The 21,822-nt window shown below is 48.3% G+C and overlaps 1 protein-coding gene across 2 annotated transcripts in view; it reads left to right on the top strand.

Annotated features, from left to right (window-relative positions):
* Nucleotides 1–14: 14 nt before the first annotated feature.
* Nucleotides 15–21,822, top strand: part of LOC123355919 (bone morphogenetic protein 2-like) — a 37,359-nt gene continuing 15,551 nt past the window's right edge. The window contains exons 1-6 of one of the 2 annotated variants that reach the window (XM_044998784.1): nt 15–151; nt 2,080–2,175; nt 5,208–5,338; nt 7,660–7,927; nt 15,819–16,000; nt 16,624–16,682. In XM_044998784.1, coding sequence (XP_044854719.1) covers nt 5,243–5,338; nt 7,660–7,927; nt 15,819–16,000; nt 16,624–16,682 — 605 coding nt within the window. In that variant the 5' untranslated portion in view covers nt 15–151; nt 2,080–2,175; nt 5,208–5,242. Of the gene's footprint in view, nt 152–1,736; nt 2,176–5,207; nt 5,339–7,659; nt 7,928–15,818; nt 16,001–16,623; nt 16,683–21,822 lie in introns of both variants that reach the window. The other variant, XM_044998785.1, reaches the window with a different exon arrangement.

Here is a 21,822-nt window from a genome sequence, read left to right on the forward strand (position 1 = left end):
ATCCCAGCCCCCTGGTGTAAGGCCTTTGCAAACCCTCTGACCCATTGTGGGATTCAATTTCTTCTCCTCAGCCACAGAGGCAGAGCACAGAGATGCAGCAGGGATGGTGTGGGACCGTCATTTCATTTTTCAACCTGATAGAAGCTAGAAGGTAAAAAAAGAACAAGCGGAGTCATTGTGCACACCAGACTCTGTACCCTCCCTCCCCACCTAGTGCCCCACCTCGGTGCCACTTTCGCCCCAGTCTGTCTTACATGCCCTATACAATGAGCTCATCCCTGCACCCTCTTTCTTCTCCTCTGTGCCTAATACCTACTCTGCCCTCTCTGCTCTGCAACCTCTCCCTCACAGCAGTGCTTGCGGGCCTGCCGCCGTTTCTCACGTGACACTAGTGACCTTTTACAGATACAGAATCTGACAGCCCAGTTTCTTGTAGTTTCTTCCATGACTTTGCTCAACCAAATAACAAAGTGGGACCCTGACAGCTACACGTGTGGCCTCTTTTAGACCAGGAAAAAAGGTGCTTTTTTCAGTCGTGTTAACTCAGTGGAACTAGCTTTGCCTCAGTGAAAGAAGGACCTGTTTTCCTAGTCTAGACAAGGTCTGTGAGAGCTCTTTGGGGGTTATATTGCAGTCCCAGAAACCAGTGCATGCGCTAGAGAGAATTTCTTGCTGCGCATAGGAAGGGTCCATGGTGCTTCTGCTCCTCCATAGCTCAGGAACTTTCCTCCTTGTTTTTACTGAGCATGAAAGAAAGAAACTTCTTCCCAGTCGAAGGGTTCAGCCTTGCTAAAGAAAGAAAAAACAATGAGGAGTCCGGTGGCAGCTTAAAGACTAACAGATCTTTAAGGTGTCACCGGACTCCTTGTTGTTTTTGTGGGTACAGACTAACACGGCTACCCCTCTGATAAAGAAAGAAAGGCAGAAAGGAAGGCCCAGATACCTGCCTTGGACTGCTCTCCAGAGGGAATGCTCTGAGATCGCCTATGACTCTGTGAGCCTTGCACAGTGTATTTGGTTACCAAAGAGCTAGGGTTAATCTAAAGTCTGGTGTTGAAAAGAAACAAAAGACGGGTTATCTCCAGAGAAAAGGCCATTCAGTGCAATGAATGAGGCTGAAGAACTTGAGTCTCTTTTAAATGAGACAACTTAAAAATGACTCCAAGCTACTGAGAGCTTAATTAGGTTGAAAGTGGTGGTGAGAACAAAGGCCCCCAAGGGAGAAATCCCCCATCCTGGGATGGAAAACCTGCCATTTCCAAGCAAGGCTTTGAAGTGTGGCTGGAACCCGCTCCCCTAGACAAGTTGGTGATGAGATTCCATTACTGCTGAGGCCTCTTTGGTGTTTATTCAGATCACAATCTTGGCAACATATGTCAGCAATATACAGACCCATTTGTCTCTGTTGCAAGCGCCTTCTCCCCTGCTAAGGGGGCTCTACTATAAATATCGGAGATAGGAATACTGGAGACAATTCAGTGTCTCCAAGGGTGCAGCTATGAGGGATCTTTCACTGGCGACTGTGCTTCTCAGTGGCCTTTTCTGTATTCCCAGCCTTGTCAGTAAGTCTCATTTCTCTTTTCCTCCTATGGTTTTTACGGCTCTGTGTGCTGATTTTAAGGAGTAAAGGTCTTGTGAATGTGCTAAAGGTCAAGTGTAAAATTATTTTAATATCCAGTTCGTCCTTTATTGGAGAACTGGATCATCTCTACTTGTCTGCTCCCTCTTCTATACAGTGCTGAGGTGATTGTCAGACATCTGCAATAAGCGGGGACATGATTCTGCCACGCTGAGTAAAGTGAGAATGGGGATGGCTGAATCAAGAACTTAATTAATGGTAATTAATGATGGAGTGTACACAGTCTATCCTTGCCATGGAGTAGTCTTGGAGATTTAATGGGTCAGTTCCATTTTTAACTACTTTGATCCTGCTTATTCCTTAAATCAAAATCATAAAGTTAAAGAAATGAGGTCTGTGTGCCTTCTGCCTGGAGCTCAAACTCCCCTTCCAGCTAAAGAAGGAAGGCAGCTCAAGCTGTAAGCTGGTGATCATATGAACTTTATGTTTTGTGAGTGCAGGTGCAGGAGCCATCAGCAGGAAGAGTGAAGGAAGAAACTTGTTTGCAGAGAGGGGCTGCTGCAGGAGGCAGAGCCATTCCACCTATATTGGGCACGGTAAGCAAATTTCTCCTTTTAGGCTCTGAGAAGCCTGATTCCTTTAAACATTCCCACTCATGTTCCATCATCAACATCCCTCTGGAAATTCTATGGATGCTCAGAAGACTTCACTGTCATTTTATTCCCAAAGAGCTAAGGTCTGAAGTAAGTAAATGTAATGGTGACACCCCAAGGCATGCTGCCTAATCAACCTCTGGGATGCTGCACTCCTAGCAAGATCCTTAAAAGGCTAATGCTACTGCTCACTTACATAACCAGGTACTAAAAGCACATTTCACAAAATATTAGTGGGAAGATTAGTTAATTAGTCAATACATTCTCCTGAACAAAACAAGTTTTATTTTCTGTACCAAATGTATTGAACTTGCTCTCAAGACAAATGTTTGCATTCTTTCAAAGTTGCGTTAGCTCAGAGGTGTATTGTATCAGAACGACTTGATTGTCAGGAGTCAGGGCCGGCTCCAGGCCCCAGCAGGCCAAGCGCGTGTTTGGGGCAGCATGCCACGGGGGGCGCTCCGCCAGTCGCCGGGAGGGCGGCAGGCGGCTCCGGTGGACCTCCCGCAGGCGTGCCTGCGGATGCTCCACCGGAGTCACGGGACCAGCGGACCCTCCGCAGGCACGTCTGCAGGAGGTCCACCGGAGCCGCGGGACCGGCGACCGCCAGAGCGCCCCCCGCGGCATGCCGCCATGCTTGGGGCAGCGAAATTGCTAGAGCCGCCCCTGTCAGGAGTAATCTTGGGAGTGCTGTGTAGTTGAAGCTGTGTTGGTCCCAGGCTATTAGAGAAACAAGTTGGGTGAGGTAACATCTTTTTTTGGACCAATGTGCAGCTTTTTTTTACGGTAAGTGTAAATTAGGAAATATGTCAGTTTACTATATTCATAGTGATGATACAGTTGTATCTGATGAAGTGAGCTGTAGCCCACGAAAGCTTATGCTCAAATAAATTTGTTAGTCTCTAAGGTGCCACAAGTACTCCTGTTCTTTTTGAGGATACAGACTAACACGGCTGCTCCTCTGAAAAAAGTGCATAGTAGTATCACATCCACGTTGAGACAAACTTTCTGCTATGGCTTGGAGTTTGGAGCTGTGGCAGGCACTTTCTGAAGTTTTCATGGCAAAGGAACGGGGGAAAAGGGAATAGAGTAGATGATAGTTCCCAACTCCCGTCTACATTTTGACAGCACAGAGAAGTCTAGGAGCAACAAGCAGAGTATGTCCTTCTGTAGCTTATATGGACAGCTCTGGAGAAGGTTTTTGCCTGCTCCCTTTTGCTCTGCTAAGCATGCGGCTTTTATATAGCCCTCATGATTACAGACACGTGTGAAACGCCTCAGAAAGCCTCAGTCATTTCAATTGTCTTATTATGCTGTCATGCTTGTGAAGAATACGTTCATATTAGTGACTCATTTAGAGGTAGCACCAGGCTTTCTGTAGTGAGGCCTTGTCTGTATTCAAACTTGCACCAGTTTAACCAAAGGTGTGATTTTAAACCAATTGAGTTAAAGTGATGAAAGACACAGTGTGGATGCTCTTAATTCAATTTAAACCTAGAGTGTATCAATTTAGTTTAAGTAGATTCCTTATCAAATTAAACTGAATTGATATAAACCTGGTTTAAACTGAACTAAGGCTATGTCTACACTAGCACTTTTGTCGGTAAAACTTTTATCAGTCACGGGTGTGAAAAAAACACATCCCTGACTGACTAAGTTTCACTGACAGAAGTGCTGGTGTGGAGATGCTCTCCTGCTGACACAGCTACTGCCGTTCATTGGAGGTGGTTTTATTCTGCTCGCAGGAGAGCTGTCTCCTGCCGGCTCAGGTCTGTAGTGCAGACATAGCCTAAGTGTCCACACAAGGCCTTGTCTACAGGAGAAAGTTGCAGCGGTTTAACTAAGGCCCTGCCAACACTTATAAGCTGTACAGTGCTGATGCACAGCTGCAGGAGTGCTTGTGTAGCATGTTATGCTGATGGGAGAGAGCTCTCCCATCGATAGACTAAAACCAGCTCAATGAGATGCTCTCCTGCCAACGTAGTGCTATGCCCACGAGTGCTTACGATGGCAAAACTTACGTCGCTCATAGGAGTGTTTTTTTCACACCCCTGAGCGACAGTTCTGCTGACACAAATGCTAGTGTAGTCATGACCTAATTGTGTGATTTTAAACTGGTGTAAACTTCTATGCGAACACTTAGTTTGGTTTAAAGCAGGCTCAGTGTGGTTCAGCCTAAATCAACTGGGAACAGATTTAATCTAAACTAAAGTAAAAATGTCCACGCTGGGGTATGCACTGATTTAATTGAGATTGATTTTTAAACCAATATACAATGAAACTGAAGCAACTTTGAATATAGACAAAGCTGCTGGAGAAAACTAGCCAATTTTCTGAAGTATTTCTAGGGGAAACAATTATTAGCTGATAATCACTGGTGTTTCACAGATATGAAATGCCCAACTTGAGTGTGTGAGACTTCCTCAGGTGGTGTGAGGACCAGCTTGAATGCTCTATTTGCCCATGAATTAGAGAGTTTACCCAGACACTCCTACTATCTTGGTTAAATAATTCAACCACAATAGAACTTCTCACATTCTCCCTTTGCTAATATGCAGACTTAGTGATTCTCACCAAAGCACTGGTGGTCTTCCTCCTTCTTTAAAAACTAGATGGCAGAGACATTGTCATGTGATTTCCTATTACTGAGACCTTACTGCTTTTTGTAAAATATGCTAGAGCGAATTTACAAAGTATATCACCAGGAACCACAGTCAAAATAAATGACCACGTTACATTTGTGGATCTGGTGTGTTTGTTCTTTGCAGAATTAGCAATCGTCTGCAGCAGAGGTTTCTTTCCGTTTGTCAGTTCTTTGAGGCATGGATCATCTTTTTGTTCTGCGTTTGTACAGCACCTAGCGCAATCCGGGCCTGATCCATGGCTGGGGCTCCTAGGCACTAGCACAATACAACTAATAGCAATAATTTCCGCATTCTGTGGGGATTCTGATTCCATCTTTCCTCTGTTCACAGACATCTCTGGCAGTCCTGTAAGTCTGGATGTTGGGATGTGCAGGTCCCACTGTTTATCCCAAAGGATAAACTCCCATCAGTCTGGATTTCCCAAACATTCCTCTATGCTGGACTTTCTTAGAACTAAAAAGGTGAGAAATGTGCATCTCCGTGTTTTGCTATCCCCACAATGGAAGTAGCTCATGCATTGTGCTCCTAAGCAGATCTCCTGAAATATACTAAACTGTTCATCTAACATATTGTCCTGCCAGCCGACAAACAAGTGAGATAACTGAGTTACAAGAAAGGAAACTAATTCTCCTTGGGTGTCAGACACCTGCTGTGAGAGAAACAGCCAGAGCTCAGTTGGAGATGGAGATACGCAGGTTAGACAAACACTTGTCAGGGATTTGTCCTGCCTCAGTGCAGGGGACTGGACTAGAAACAGCATTGCCAACTCTCATGAGAATTATTGTTTTCCTTAAAGCCCCGGTCCCAGGAGTCAAGTGGTATGTGATGATTTCAGCCTTCGTTCCTAAAGAAAACTACGTTTCTGGCCCTCGTGGCTGAGGAGGAAGCTTCAAAATGTGACCCCAGTGCAGCCTACAGGCTCAAAAAGCAGAAGGCAAATAAAAAGAGCAGCAAATCTATTATTTGTACATAAGCTCATGATTGTAAAGCCAATCTCATGATTTTTGGTGAGCCTGACTCACGATTTTTTAACATTTGGGTTGGCAATGCTGCTTCCAGGCCTATATTTCGATGATTCTGCAGTGTTTCCTACATTATAATATCTTGACTAGATGGTGTTTGATGGACTTTGGGACAGTGGCATAGCTAGGACAGGAAAAGTGTGTGGGCCCCAGCAATGACAGGGGGCGAGGAGGGCAGGAGGGATGGGGGGCCCTGGGAGAGGAGGCAGGAGGGATACAGTGCCCTGGGAGGGGGGACAGGCGGGGGTGGGGAGGCCATGCCGGGGCTCGAGCTCTGCCCGCCCCTCCTGACCCCAGCCCTGTGTCCATCAGCCTGGCCACGTGGTGCATCCCTCTCCTACTGGCGCGGCGCGTTGCTTCCCTGGTCTCTGGCCCCAGCACTAGACCCGCCCCCACGAGGCACACGCACACGCACACCCCGGTGGGGCTAACCCTGGGGCTGGAGACTGGGGCAGCAGCGTGCAGCGCCGGTAGGAGAGGAACACGGCCGGGCTGACGGACACCGAGACAGGCTCAGGAGTCTCAGCCTGTGGATTCAGGGGACTCTGGCTCCGATCTGGGTGGGCCACAGAATCAGATTATTTGTTGTGGTGTTAGCCTCTCTCTGCTTGGCCAGCGGGGCTCTCACAGCAGATCCTTAGTGGGGATACTTTCCCTCCCTGTGTATAAAATAACCAAGACAAAGAACCCTAATTAATTAACAAACTAACAAGAGCCTGTGCTGTTAAGGACTTGTCTATACCCAAAAGTTGCAGCATTTTAACTATGTCAGTATAAATAAAACAGTACAAGCCCTTAGAGGGGACACAGTTACCCTGGTATAAATGTGATCTGTACCAGGATAGTTATTCCTATAGAGGGAGGGGCAATATTCAGAAGCATATTTTCCACTCCACTTTCCAAGTCATTAATGAAAGTATTGCCTCGTACTTGGTCTAGGACACAGCCCTACAGGACAGCGCTAGATACATGCCCCCAGTTTGACAGTGAACCATTGCTAACCATAGGTGCCAACTTCCTCCGGCGCCACTGGGTGCCCACGCCCACCCCCCCTTTCCCTTTCCCTGCCCTGGCCCTGCCCCCATTCCAACCCCACCCCCAAAGTCCCGCCCTAACTCCGCCCCCTCCTTGCCTCTATTGGATCCCTTCCCCAAATCCCCGCCCCGGCCCTGCCTCCTCCCCCAGCGTGCTGCGTTGCCCCTCCTTCCCCCTCCCTCCCTGCCCCGTGAATCAGCTGTTTCGCGGTGCAAGTGCTGGGAGCAAGGGGGGAGAAGCAGGATGCGGCGGTGCGCTCGCGGAGGAGGCAGAGGTGGAGGTAAGCTGGAGCAGGGGGGGTGGGGCAGGGCAGGGAGCTGCACGAGTATGGTTTTTCAACCAGTTTTGCATCCATTTTACAGTAATTTAATCTAGACCCACATTTCCCTACTTTGCTTATGAGTATGTCATGGGAGAATGTGTCAAAAGCCTTAGTAATGTCAAGGCAAATCATGTCTACAACTTTGCCCCATCTTCTAGACCAGTAACCCTGACAAAGAAGAAAAATAGGTTGGTTTGGTATGACCTGTTCGTGACATCTCCATGCTGACTACGCCTTATAACCCTATTATCCTCTAGGTGCTACAAATTGATTGTTTAATAATTTGTTCCAGTATCTCTCCAGGTATTGAAGTTAGGCTGACTGGTCTATAATTACCCGGGTCCTCTTTGCTCCCTCCCCCCTTTTTTAAATATACCTGTTACCTTGTGCCTGTTCTGTGCAGTTGCAGGATAGGCAGATGGAGCAGCCTCTGTCGACTGGAGCAGAACGTTCCTGCCCTTTGGATTCCCATTGTGAACCCACTAGAGTTCACATGGAGCGGGTGCTGCTGTTTGAAGGGGTTCAGGAAGTGGAAGTGATTGAGGCCTGCCAGTGTAATGCAAGCCCAGAGGAGTGTCTCCGGCTGCCATCCCTGAAAACCTACTTTCCGGACACCCCGCTGGAGTTCACGGTGGATGTTGGAAAGTGCTCCAGTCCAGCCCAGGCAAGAGGTATGGAAAAAGAGGAGGAACTTTTCCCTCCTCATCTCTTGGGGTGGGCGAGAGGAGATGAGCTGAGGAGGTGAACACGGGGAAGGGGCTACTCCTCGTCATATCTCAGGGCTGGGATCAGCACCTCGAATGCTACTATTGCAACCTGAGCACGCCAGGTGAAATCTAAAAAACTCCCTTATCCTACTTAAAGCCATGTCTGACTCTTGGTTAAACAGGAGGGTAGTTCATATGATCTGGAATTTAATGCACCTTGCACTGAGGCAGCAGAGTGTATGGATTAGGTTTGGGGCTTGATGCTGAGGAAGCCTGGGTTCAAGTCCCACCTCTGCTGTTGAACTGTAGTGCAACCACTTGACCAATCTGTGCCTGAATGCCCTCTTCTGTAAAATGGGTTTGAGGATAATTTTCTGCCGATGTGAGGACTGATAACGCTATGCACCTTTCACCTGAAGATAATTTACATGGAGTGCCTGCAGGCCCAGCGGGCTAATGGGATGCTGAACGGGTAGAGGGGCCACCCACCAGATGAGACATTACAGTGAGTGCACAGCGGCACTGCTGCAAGGTCTCCCAGGTAGCCACTCTATGCCGACAGAGAAGAGCTCTCCTGCCGGCATAACTAAACCACCCCCTACAAGCGGCAGTACTCTTTTGGCAGGAGAGCATCTCCCACCGACATAGCACTGTCCACACTGGCACTTTTTTCAGTGAAACCTATGTTGGTTGGGGCGTGCTTTTTTCCTGACAGACAAAAGTTTTATCAACAAAAGTGCTAGTGTAGACAAAGCCTAAGTTTGCAGATGATATTGAAAGTGGAGGCTGAGCAAACAGTGATGAACAGTGCACCCAGCTTGCAAAGGAGTGGGCAGTAGGTGACTAATGCATTTAACTGGAGACAAATACCAAATAATTGGAATAGTAGCAATGAACTTGTCTGGGAAATATGCACTAAATGGAACAATGGTCAGGTGTAAGTATATGGGAGTGAAGATTACTGTGGAAAAGATCCTAGAAACCCTCACTTTAGAGCTGCAGAAAAGAGATAAACAATCCTAGGGGCTTGTCTACCCGGGGAAATTGGCCAGGAGAGCTATTGTGGAATAAACTCTTCTGAAATATCTGGCGGTGGAGACATTCTGTTCTAGAATTTATTTTGGAATAATTAGCCTGTTTTGTGAGCACACAGTTATTCCAGAATTAAAGTGACTTTGTGCCGTAAGTGATGTTTGACGACACAGGAAGGATTCGGATTCAAAATGCAGCACATTACTTGGGGGAGGCGGATCCAAGGAGGATGGAGGTTATGACCAATGGGGTTCATGGTGCCTGAGAAGGGATTCAGGCTGTATCTACCCTGCACACCTTACAACGGGGCAGCCGCGTCACTGCAGCCGCGCCGTTGCAAGGTCTGCAGTGTAGCCGCTCTTTGTCACTGGGAGAGAGCTCTCCCGGCGACAAAATAAAACCACCTCCAACGAGGGGCGGTAGCTTCGTCGCTGGCAGAGCATCTCCTGCCAATGAAGCGCTATCCACATAGGTGCTTTTCATCATTAAAACTTTTGTCGGTCAGGGGTGGTTTTTTTCACATCCCTGAGTGACAAAAGTTTTACTGGAAGTGCAGTGTTGACATAGTTAGAGGCTGGTTTGCGATTGAGGGATGAGCACAGTAGGTGAATGATCCGGCTAGAGCAATCAGCAGTGAAACAGTTGCTAGTTAGGTTTCAAAGTTAACATCACAGTGAAATAAAAGGGGTGCAGTTTACATCATACTTTACAGGCCTGCGGACAGCAATTCCAGGCCCCAGGGCAGAATGGTCAATGGGCCCCCTAGAAAGGGATGTGCCCGCCCGGCTGCCTTCCCCGCTGCCGGTACCACCCTGCGCGCGCCTAGGAGCCAGGGCTGGATTAACTTTTCGTGGACCAGGCGCCCAACATATTTGTGGGCCCCCATGGGGCAATGGAGCATGGTGTGGGGAGGTCAGTACCTGGAGCGAGAAGCCGGCCAGGGGCAATGGGGCAGGGCATGGAGGGGGAGGCCCTGCTTTGCCCAGCCCAGTGCAGGGCACTATTTACAAACCGGCCAGCATGTCCGTTCCCCTCTGGGGCGGGCCCACGCCGTGCCAGAGAGCCCCCTCACCCAACAGCCCCCAACTACCTATGCCCAGCCTCCCCCAGACCACCTACAGCCTCACCCCAACTGCCTGGCACCCCACACAGACCCCCCCACTGCCCAGCACCCCACACACTCAGATCTCCCCCACCCTGCACTACCCGATGCCCTTCCCCACAGCCCCACCACCACAACTACCCAGCACTCCACACAGACCCCCCACTGCCCAGCACCCCACACAGCCCTACCCCAACTGCCCAGCACCCCACACAGACCCACCACTGCCCAGCACCCCACACACTCAGATCTCCCCCACGCTGCACTACCCGATGCCCTTCCCCACAGCCCCACCACCACAACTACCCAGCACTCCACACAGACCCCGCAGTGCCCAGCACCCCACACAGCCCTACCCCAACTACCCAGCACTCCACACAGACCCCCCACTGCCCAGCACCCCACACAGCCCTACCCCAACTGCCTGGCACTCCACACAGACCCCCCACTGCCCAGCACCCCACACAGCCCTACCCCAACTGCCTGGCACCCCACACAGACCCACCACTGCCCAGCACCCCACACAGCCCTACCCCAACTGCCTGGCACTCCACACAGACCCACCACTGCCCAGCACCCCACACAGCCCTACCCCAACTGCCTGGCACCCTGCACAGACCCACCACTGCCCAGCACCCCACACAGCCCTACCCCAACTGCCTGGCACCCTGCACAGACCCACCACTGCCCAGCACCCCAACACACACAGGCCGCCCCCACTGCACTGAACTCCCCAACAACCCCCCCACTGTCTAGCACTACAAAACACACAACACTCCCCCACTGCCCAGTGTCCTCCACCCCCTCACAGCCAAGACCCCCCCACAGACCCACTCCCCATGACCTGGCCCCCGGCCGCACTCACTGGCCCTGCTGAGCCAGTGCAGAGCAGGGATCCCCCCTCCCAGAACAGTCCTAGGGGGCAGAACACCTGAAGCTTGGGAGCACAAAGCGGTCCCATCCCCCGGGGCCCCATCCAGCCCTACCTGCGTGGCGCTGGTTCCCACGGCAGAAAGGAGGCATTTCCTTGCAGAGGCAGCACAGAGCAGCCACTGCCGCTTCTGCAGAGTGGGCCCTGCAATTTAAAAGGGCCCAAGGCTCCCAGCCACCGCCACAACTGCAAAGGAAGCAAGGGGCCCTGGGCCCTTTTAAATCTCCCAAGCCCCTGGGCAGTTGCTCCTTTGCGCCCCCTGTCGGCGGGCCTGATACTTTACCTGGAGTGACATCCAGCTTTGAACTTGTAACCTTCAGTGCTAAAAACCTGAGTTTCTGCTGCTGGACTTCAACAATCAGGTCCAGCCGCTGTGAGCAGTAGCAGACACATGAGCAGAGCTCTTCAGGAAACAGAATTTCCATTCTGCGGGAAATTCTAACATTTCAAAATTTCCTTTCATCCTCACTTGGAATGAAAAGTTGAATTTTCAAAATTTACCATAAAACAAAAGTTGCAAAAAATGTTTCAGAGACATCAAAACTATTTTCTTGAAACATTTCATTTCAATGAGGTTGAAAAGTTTCATTTGAACTTTATTGTTTTGACTTTTCTGTCATAACTTATCACCTAATATAGCATATAAGTTGAAATGATAAAGTCTAAACAAATTATTACAATAACTTCCTGTTGAAAATTTTGTTGAAATTGATAGGATTCCATGAAACCTTTCAGTTTTGTCAAATCAGTCTTTTCTGAGGAAAAACTCTTCCATCAGAAGCTTTTTGATTAGCTCTACTAATAAATATCTTATGCGGACCAGCCACTAGAGAGGGACAAAGACCCACTCTCCAAGCATGGGATATGCAAACAGCAGCAGCACAGAAATAAGTCCAGAGAGACTTAGGGCTTGTCTACACTGTGACATTGTCGACAAAACTTTTCTCTTTCACAGGTACTTAAAAAAGCCCCCCAGTGAAAGACAAAAGTTTTGCTAACGCAAGAGGCAGTGTGAACGCGGCTCTCCTGCCGGCAAAGCTACCGCCACTTGTGGGGCTGGAAAAGTGCTGACAAAATACCGACAGAGAACGTTTACACACACTGCGTAGTGTAGACAAGCCCTTAGAAGAGAAAGGCCCAGGTTTGTAAAGGTATATTGGCATTGCTGCGCTCAGCATTGTAATGCCTAGCTAATTTAGGAGCCTAAATCTCATTTTGAAAAGTGATTTAGGCACTTAGGGGGCCTAAATCCTATTAACTGCAAATGGGATTTAGATTCCTAAGTACCTAAATATCATAGGCTAAATTCCTTTTGTGCCTAAATCCCACAGGCTTGCTTAGGCTCCTAAATCAGCTAGGCACTTCAATGCTGAGTTCAGCAATGCCTAAATGCCTTTAAAAATCTGGTCCAAAGCCAATGGCATAATAACAAGAAACACAGGGACCTCTGGATGTGAACTGTGCGTGCTGTTCAGAGTCCTTGAACAGAGAGGGCGTGCGTAGCGTGTTTGGCCTCCTCCAGCAGTACAGCGTGTGTGTGATCTGGTAGGAGGACACAGCCAACCAAGAACTAAATAATGCAGCACTACAGTGAGTGGAAGTATTGTAGATGCAAATTGCACAGGTGTAAGGGCTGGAAGAATTAGGCCCTATGTCTCCAAGCTCAGTGGAGGCTTTTCTTTCCCTCAGGATATTCCATATGTGGTTGGGGGAATGGGATGTGGGAGACTGAGTGTAGCAGAGTCTCTCTACTTAAAATATCTTTTGTTCCCACACAGGAGACAGCGGGGTATGTGAGGAAGGATCTAGTGGTTAAAGCCCGGGGGTGGGACTCCGGAGAGCTGGTTCCATTCCTGGCTCGGCCTCTGACTTCCCACGTCAGCTCAAATCGCTTCCCTTTCTCTGTCTCCCATCTGTAAAGTGACAATAATGGCTGGGATGAGATTTTCAAAGTTGCACAAAGGATATGGACACCCAGTTCCCATTGGATGAATTTGGCCTCAGAATCCTGGAGGCAGATTTGAAAATCCACCAATAGTTCTCAATTTTCAAAAATAACCAGTGATTTGGGATGCCCAAATTGAGACACCTTGAGGGAGCCCAGTTTCCAGACAGTGCTGAGCACTCACCCTCTGGAAGTCTGGCCCCTTCCAGGCATCTGCTGCTGGGCACCTGATCACTAGGCAGTTTCGAACATTTAGGCCAATGACACCTTTCCTGTGTTGTCAAGTGCCTGGAGATGCACAGCTGGAAAAGCACAAAGTATTCTCACACCCTCTTTACAGCAGTCACAAAGGCTGAATGACTTGCTTGAAGGGCTGGGGGAGCTCCACCTGCAAGCCAGAGAACTAGGGTTTGACTCCTGGGTCTGATTCTTATTTGCTGTATCACCTAGCCACCCTCCTCCACCTGTAAAACAGGGATCTTCATCCTTATTTACCTACCTCAGTGGAGAAAGGGGTCTGAGAAGGTTAGAGACGAACATCTGTCCTTATGCTCAACTAATGCATTAACAAAGCGCCATATTGGACAGACTGTGTCTGTACACTTCAAGTCAGTCACTTTGTTATTTTAAAAAATTATAGTTTGCTTGAAGAATGTTGTTGCTGATGAAGGTTATTTCATAGCACAGTAGCCACACTCAGGATGAGGAAACCAGTGTGTGAGCCAATGGCCCGGCACTCCAAGGTCCTGCTTTCAATCTCTCCATTGTATTTCCACTCCTTGTACATAGGACTTCCTGCTATTAGTGCTGAATCTCGCCTTGTTGTCTCAATCTCCTGTGCTAATCCCTTCGGGACATTTTGTAGTTTATTTCTGTCCTGGTTGTTTGCTCCCCATCCAGTGCTGGCATCATCTGCAAACTGGACCATTGTTGAATTTACACCTCCGTCTAGGACAGTGGTTCTTGTGCTGTTTTCCACAGAGCACTGCCAGGTGGTTTGCAAAGCTGCTTCTAATAATGAAGAACATATTGGTTTTCTGTGAGTGATGATTCTTTCTGCTGGCTCTAGCCCACTCCGGAACTCACCTAGGGTTTTAATTGCTGATGTTGTGGTTTTGCATGAACTAAACTGAAACAATGACCTCTTCACCCCGTTTCCCTGTGGCAGCTCTGGGTCTCTCTTTGGGGTAAATTCAGCGTGATCAGTTTTTTGGACACCAGAACTGGATGAGTAGGAGACATGCAGGAAGGCAGTACCCAGCTGCAGAGGGACAAGGGGAGAGTCAGTACCAATATGAATGAAGTGCCACACCAGGGCGCCAAGACAGAAGGGGAGGTGTAGCCTAGTGGCTGACCCTGTTAATAAGTTCAGTATCATCTTGGCTTCTTAGAGTGGTTACATAGACCAGACTGGATTCCTGGCTGAATATATTGTCTTTTCACACAGCCCAGCATTATAGGCTACATTGTGGCTTTGAAACCACAGATCTTGTTTGGCGGATGGACTCGAGGATTGCAATGCTTGGAAAACCAGAGAGGGGGATGTCGTGCCCTTTAATAGGATTTAGTATGTATAGAACTGCATCAGTTCTACTGGCTGGTGTGGGCCATGGTCCCACCTTTACCCCATCCCTTTGGATTGTCTGTCTCAAGGAGCAATCTTCTCCTCCCCAGTTTACTGGGGCTAGCCATTGTCTGGCCCTATACTTGCCTCAAAGCAGGGATGGGATCAGGATTGGGAGGCTGGATAGCTAAGAGCCCATGGGAGAAGCTTTAGTATAAGAAGTGAGTCCACAGTAACTTTTAAAAGCCACTGAACCAGAGTGCTGATGAAAGGGTTCAACAGTGTAGGTCACAGCACGGAGCCCATTGAATACTGAGCCCTCTTGAATCCCCGTAATGATCACGCCAATAACACATGTCCTTTATCAGTTTTCAGACATTTATATATTGACTCCCTTCATCAATTGTCTGGAATAGATGTCAGCCCTTGGCTGTTATAAAAAACACAGCATGAAAATGTACAGCTCATAAACCATAATGCTGTGCAACGGAGGAACATCAGAGAACATTCATCACCTCAATGAGCCAGTGTCTGTCAGACCTTTGGGAAAATAAGAGTGAAAACTCATGGAAGGGCAGGAAGTGTTCAACACTAAGATCCAAAGTGAAAGTGTGAAGCAGATGTGACATCAAAGTGATGTCTGCCAGCTCAGGCAGGGGGTCATGAGGAGACAAGCTAATCAAATCCAAAAGGCAATCCAGAAAAATCAAACATCACAATATGCTACTATGCTACCCAACTCCTCAAAGTAGCTCTGAGGACAATCCTTTCCTTTGCAAAGGGCTTTGGCTTCCTGTACGATGTAAAAGTAAATTCTCTTCCTCCCTAGACCTGCTGGTAGCTCGGCCGTTAATATATTATTTTAAAAAAATTATTAAATATTCATTGGGTCCAAGTCTTGCAGCTCTTCCTCAGACATAACTCGAACTGATTTCGAAGATTGAACTTTGGCCCTTGGAGAAGGGCCTGTCTGTTGGGTGCATGATGTCTGCATCTCGCACAATATCACTGCCACACGCAGTGAAATCACCAAGAGAGCAACATAAAAATCAAAACAGTGGCTCGAGTTGGCAAAAAGCATCCCCAGGGCTTGCTAACTGAGAGACCAGCGCCTCACCTAGAAAGTGAGCACTTTCCATGTTGTACTTTGCATGATTCAGGCCTGATCCTGCAGCTTCTCTGTACATAGAACTCATGTTGAAGATGCTCAGCAGGAATGCTGCACATGCAATGGCCTCAGGACTGGGCCCTAAATTAAATTAAACTCTCATTCTCTTTCAGGCGGACTCTTCTGTGCACCTACAAAGTTTGATGGTGTTCTGATCAAAAGCCCAAATGGTGTTGAGGTGGTTCAAACTCTGGAAAACTGTGAAATGAAAGAAACCTGCTATCGAGTTTCCTATGTGGAATATTATTATGAAATCATACACAACGCTGCTGGGGACAGAGAAGAGCGACTAAAGGTTAGTCAATTGCATGCGGCTCTAAAAGAGTCTTAGGGTTTGTCCAAACACGAAAGTTGTATTGCTTTAACTATAAGCCATACAATTCCCACTCTTGTGTGGATGCACATTAAACTGCCTTAAGGGTGCTCTATACCAGTATGGCTATTCCTATACAGTTAAGGGCAATAGGTTATATTGGTATAAGCAAATTTATACCAGCATAAGTGGACCCACACTATGGGTTATACTGGTATAATTACTTCACTAAAAAGTCACACATCTAATTGAAATAGTTACACCAGTACAATATCTGTGTATTGCCCAGGTCTTATTTCCCAAACTCAGTTATAAAGCAATACGTTTTATTTTCTTGGGCAAAAAAATTCAGTGAAATGTTTAATGTGACTTTATCTTTAAAGTACCTCTGACCCAATGAAAGCTGTATCCTTTACTGGACTTAGTACTGTCCGTCAGTTAAAGATGGGTTAAAATAACCCCTTGCATGTAGCCAGGATCAGGACACAGCACTGCTCCACAAGCAGGACTTACTGCCAAGTAGCTGGAATGCTGTGTCCCTTTGGGCGTTTATCGGCAGGGCCTTGCAAGTGATTTTCATGTCTTTGTTTTGCAAATCTTTTCAGGAAATTGATGTGGGACGGTGCTTGGGGAGCTGCACCTCAGGGAATCACTGCCTGCTTAGGTAAGCACAGCTGTTCACACACAGCCCCTCTCCTTACAGGAGGGTTAGCTACAATCCTCTAAACATGCAGATTCCCTACAGAATGAAGGACAAATTCTGCACAAACTTATATCCGTGTATCTCCATTGACCTAAATGCAACTGAATGAGTGTAAAGTCAGCATCCAAGCTGCCTCCAAGGGGTCTGTCATTTTCATTCAGTTGCCAGCTAGTCCTGTATTACCATTGTTGGGCTCCAGTGTCTCAGAGTTTGGTAGGGTAACTGCACCAATATATTTTGCATTCAGTTCACTTGTCTTTCGTAAATTCACATCCCACATTGTTATTTCTAGTAATGTCATGAGATTCGAGCAAAGGAAATCAAGCATTGACTCTGAAGTGCGAGTTTTATAACTTGGACACTGTTGCTACAGCAGCGGGTGCACTATAAGAACCTGGACAAAGAACTTGCAAGCTTTCTTGTTCTATCAGACAGCCAAATACACAGGCCACAGAACTTCCCCCAAATAATTCCTAGATCAGATCATTTAGAAAAACATCCAGTCTTGATTTAAAAATTGTCAGTGATGGAGAATCCACCACGATCCTTGATAAATTGTTCCAGTGGTTATTTACTCTCACCATTGAAAATATGCACCTTATTTTCAGTCTGAATTTGCCTAGCTTCAATTTCCATGTTCTACCTTTCTCCTTGAGACTAACACTATAAGGCAGGTTTTCTAATCCTTTAATTGTTCTCGTGACTCTTCTCTGAACACTCTCCAATTTATCAACATCCTTCTTGTTGGACACCAAAGCTAGCCAGGATCTGATTGCAGACACTATGGCAGTGATGGAAAGACGGCCCTGATATCTGTGGCCGAAATTGCCTTCTCTGCCCATAGAAGTCACAGCATGGTGACGTGCCCTCCCTGTGGAATATTTCCCCCTTCCACTGCTCTCCATAGATGTCCCTAGTCTGCAGACATCCCAAATCTACAGCTGGTTTAAATGAGAGGGGGCTGGTAACAGGGTGTTTTTGGTGACAGTCTGGTTTTCAAATTCACTTTCTCCCTTTCTGTGCCAGAGCCTGGATTTGATTATCTTTTTGACATGCTGCAAACTCACCTGTTGGTTAGGCTGCTCTCAACCCAGAAGTGGAAAGATGGGCTTGGAGCATCTGCCAATTTAGATTCTGTTTGATGCTCTCTCACAGGGGCCTTGGTTGAGCCATTTCATCTTTCTGTGCCTCAGTTTCCCCAGCTGTAAAATGGGGATCGTTTATTTATTGTTGCTTATTTGTTTCCGTTTGTGCCTTTCAGAACTCCCTAGGCATGGTGTAAAACTAAAACAAACTGTAACCAAATACATGTCAACAGGCAGTGAAAGACAGCTGTTCCCATCCTCAGACAAGTTCTGATTGCACCAAACCTCAAAACAAGCAACACCACTGCCCATTTCCCAAACCTCACCCACCCAGGCAAAGCCTAGAACTCCACCCCCACTGTCTAGAGTCTTCTGTGCAGTTTGCTAATGCTTTCTCTGGGTGTTTAAAAATAGTTTCTTGGTACTGTTACTATTACTTTGTCCTCCTTGTAGTGTCTCTTTACATGCTGCAGACTGTAAGCTCTTTGGGGTGGGAACCATCCTTTTTTTCCTGTGTTTGTACAGCACCTAGCACAATAGGGTCCTGGTCCATGACGGGGGCTCCTAGGCAGAGAGACAGTGTAGCCTAGTGGGCAAAGCACTAGACTGGGACTCAGAAGACTTGGTTCTATTCCTGAATCTGCTATTAGTCTGCTGAGTGACCTTGAGCCAGTCAATGCGCTTCTCTGTGCCTCAGTTTTCCCATCTGTAAAATGTGGGGAAATGATACTTCCCTTGTAACCGGCTGTGAGATCCACTGATGAAAAGCTCTATATGAGAGCTGGGCATTACTATTAGGTAATACCACAATACAAATAATAATTGTGAACCCAGTCTTGCTTCAGAGACCAGACATGAGTTGTGAGCCCAGCTTTGTGACAGGACGTGAGCTATGAACCCAGATCCCTGGGCAGACTGAGAGTGCTACATCTTCTCTGCATCTGGGTAGTCAGTGCGTTTGTTTTTTAACTGCAGGGATTCGCAGAATGGAGAGAAATGCCTGGTTTGGGCGGAAGGTGCCTCCAGCCATTGTGTCCCTCACCAGTACGACACACACACATTCAAGAGCCGCAGTGGCAACATCCGCACTGTCTTCGCCATCCAGAAGTGTAAATGTGGGAGTTATTAGAGACTTGGGGGAGGGAGGGATTGGAGCTTCCAGGGAGAGCACATGGAGGGGAATGCAAAGGCCGTGCCCACCCTCTGCCAGACTGTCTGTACTATATGTAAATGAGAGAAGGCTATTTTATAAATTAAAGGTATTTTAAACAGTGGCTGTGTGGAAATTAACTACCTCCAGAATGTTTTGCAGCTTTTTAATAAACACTGTGGGCCATAGTCTGTGTCTGGGGAGCATTTACAGCTCCTAAGGACTCCAGTGGGAGCCCATGTGTATTCAAAGCCAGAATATGGCCTTGTAAGAGCCAGAACCTAAACAGGCTAAAGATGGGCTTTGATGTGCCTCAGTGTTCTTCTCTCGCCTGTTCTGTGTGAACAATTGCATGTCAAACACACCTGTCTGCGTGTCCTGTGAAAACAGGCAAAGTGCATTACAGCCGAGAGACAGTTCAGCTGCGCAGCTAGGGGGCCTTCCCAGGACTGACCCCACCAGGATCCAGCACCTTTGTCATCCTTTCGTTTTTACAAAGATACACTCACCTACAAAATATGCTTGAAATGAGACAACATGGATAATGCCCCATAACACACACAGACCTGGGGAGTGGAGGAGGCAGGCAGAGGAAGGAGGAATTGGGGGAGAGGGAGCAGCAGTGGGGGATGTAAAAGGAGCAGGACTGGGGAGGCAGTAGGAATGGAGGAGGGGAGCCAGGGGAATGTGTTGGAGCAGAGGCTGTTCTCGGTGTGTAGGATCTGAGCAGTCCCAGCCCCGCACTGTTCTGTATTACAAACAGCTCTGGCCCTGGCAATGGGGAAATGTGCAGAAGAAGGAAAGAATCTGAATAGTTTCCTTCTGCCAATTAACTAAAAGCTACTCAAATTGCTTGTAATTAGTCCCTGTGTATTCTGGATAATTAGGAGCCCTCTCACTCTTGTTACATTGGATTAGAATAAATTATAGACCCAGATTTTCAAAGGAGACTTTGACATTATCCTAATCCCATTAAACCTTAATCCCCTGTACAGTGCAGCCCAGCAGGGGGCTCAGATGGGCCAGGCACCCCACAAACTGCCTGGCCATGAGAGGATCCAATTTCAGGTCAGTCAGTCTAGTCTGTGATGTGGGGAAATGAGAGGTGCGAGGAGAACCACTCTGCCCATGCCAGCCCTGTGAGAGCCTGTCCCGGGGCTGTAAGGAGAGGAGGAGACCAGGCTGCCGGCTGCTGCTTAGTCACTTCCACTGGGGAGATGACTGAAGGTTAAAGGAGCTGCCCAACATTGCAGCCAGGGGTGAGAGCAAACTCAGGAGGGTCCTTCAGCAGAGTTGTTGGCTGACTCCAGGTGGTTGAAGAGAACAGTCCAGGGTTCTCCCATCATTTTAACCCTTCCACCACTTCCTCCGTCAAGCTCAAGTGCAGCCTCTGTGATGAAGGCAGAGCAGCTTGCAGAGGCGGCCTGGGCAATTCCCTGAACCTGTACGTCCCCCAGCCACCTGCTGTGACGTTTTAAGGCCAGAAGGAACCATTCTGATCATCTAGTCCAGGCCTGCACAACGCGTAAAGCGGCGAGGGCCATATTACTCCAAAGAAAACAGCTGAGGGCCGAACCCCCTTGGCCCCGCCGAAACCCCTCCCCCATATTACTGCACACAGCAGTACCAAAAATTAAAATACTGAAAATGGATGCTCCCCTCCAGCCACTGACTCGCCACTCACCTCCTCACCCCCCCAAGTATAAAGCCTCTCGCCGCCACTGCCCGCCCGGCCAGCTCGGCTCGTCGCCCCCCCGTGAAATAAGGGGAGGGGAAAGGGGGCAGTGTGAAGGGATTGGATGTGACTGTCCAACACACAAACACAGGGGCTGCAGGGAGCCTGGGGGGGGGACAGTGTGATAGGAGCCGGGGAGGGGGGCAGCAGTCGGGCAGGGCAGGTGCAACACACAGACACAGAGAGACACACACGTCTCCCCCGGGAATTTCCTGGCTGCCCACAGACAGTTCAAATGCCCCCACCCCCATCACTATGGAGGCTGCCCTGGGACCAACCAGCGCAGTAGCCGCCCTGCCCCCAACCGAAGGGGGTGGCTTGGGGGGGGGTGTCTCGGCCCAGCCCCCCCGAGCTGTGGCCAGGCACCCCTCCCCTCGCTCCGCACTTACTGGCTCTGCCTCGTGCCCAGGGCTTCCCGCCTCAGCAGGCCCCGGAAGTGACGCACCCCCTGTACACCAGGCGGCGGGGTGGGAGATGGAGACACGTGCGGTTCTGGCCATTAGGGCGGTTGGAGCACGGCGTGCGAGCGCGGGGCCATGAGGTAGGGCAGGGGGCAAACCCAGCAGCGCCACCCCACCACTTGCCCGCGGGCCTCACAGTGAGCCCACGTGGGCCGCATGCAGCCCAGGGGCCGCATGTTGTGCAGGCCTGTTATAGACTGTAATCAAGTCACCCCTTAACCTTCTCTTTGTTAAGCTAAATAAATTGAGCTCCTTGAGTCTGTCACTATAATGCATGTTTCGAAGCCTTTAAAAATATCAATTGTCCAGGAGTCTCAGCCAACTTCTTTAAAACTCAGGTGCAATTACCCGTTTTTTTAAAAAAATGTTTAATTTTAGTAGATGCTGTTTATCATCCTGCTTGCTTACTGTTCAAATAGAGCGTATATGAGTACTGCTGTAAATTGAATTTTAAATTCTCTTTCTATGACTATTTCAATGTGCCATAAACATTCATGTCAACAAAATTTGATCACAGAAATGTTTGTAGAACGTGATAACAAAAGGGGCAGGAACATAGCTGAAACAAACTCAATGAAAAATTTGAATGAGTTTTTGCAAAACATTTTTGCAGTTTCCCAGCTCTCGTGTGTACGTAGACGCTGTGAGGGTATAATAGACAATTGCTTTA

Source organism: Mauremys mutica, chromosome 24 (genome assembly GCF_020497125.1).
Source record: "Mauremys mutica isolate MM-2020 ecotype Southern chromosome 24, ASM2049712v1, whole genome shotgun sequence".
In the NCBI taxonomy this organism is placed as follows: Eukaryota; Metazoa; Chordata; order Testudines; family Geoemydidae; genus Mauremys; species Mauremys mutica.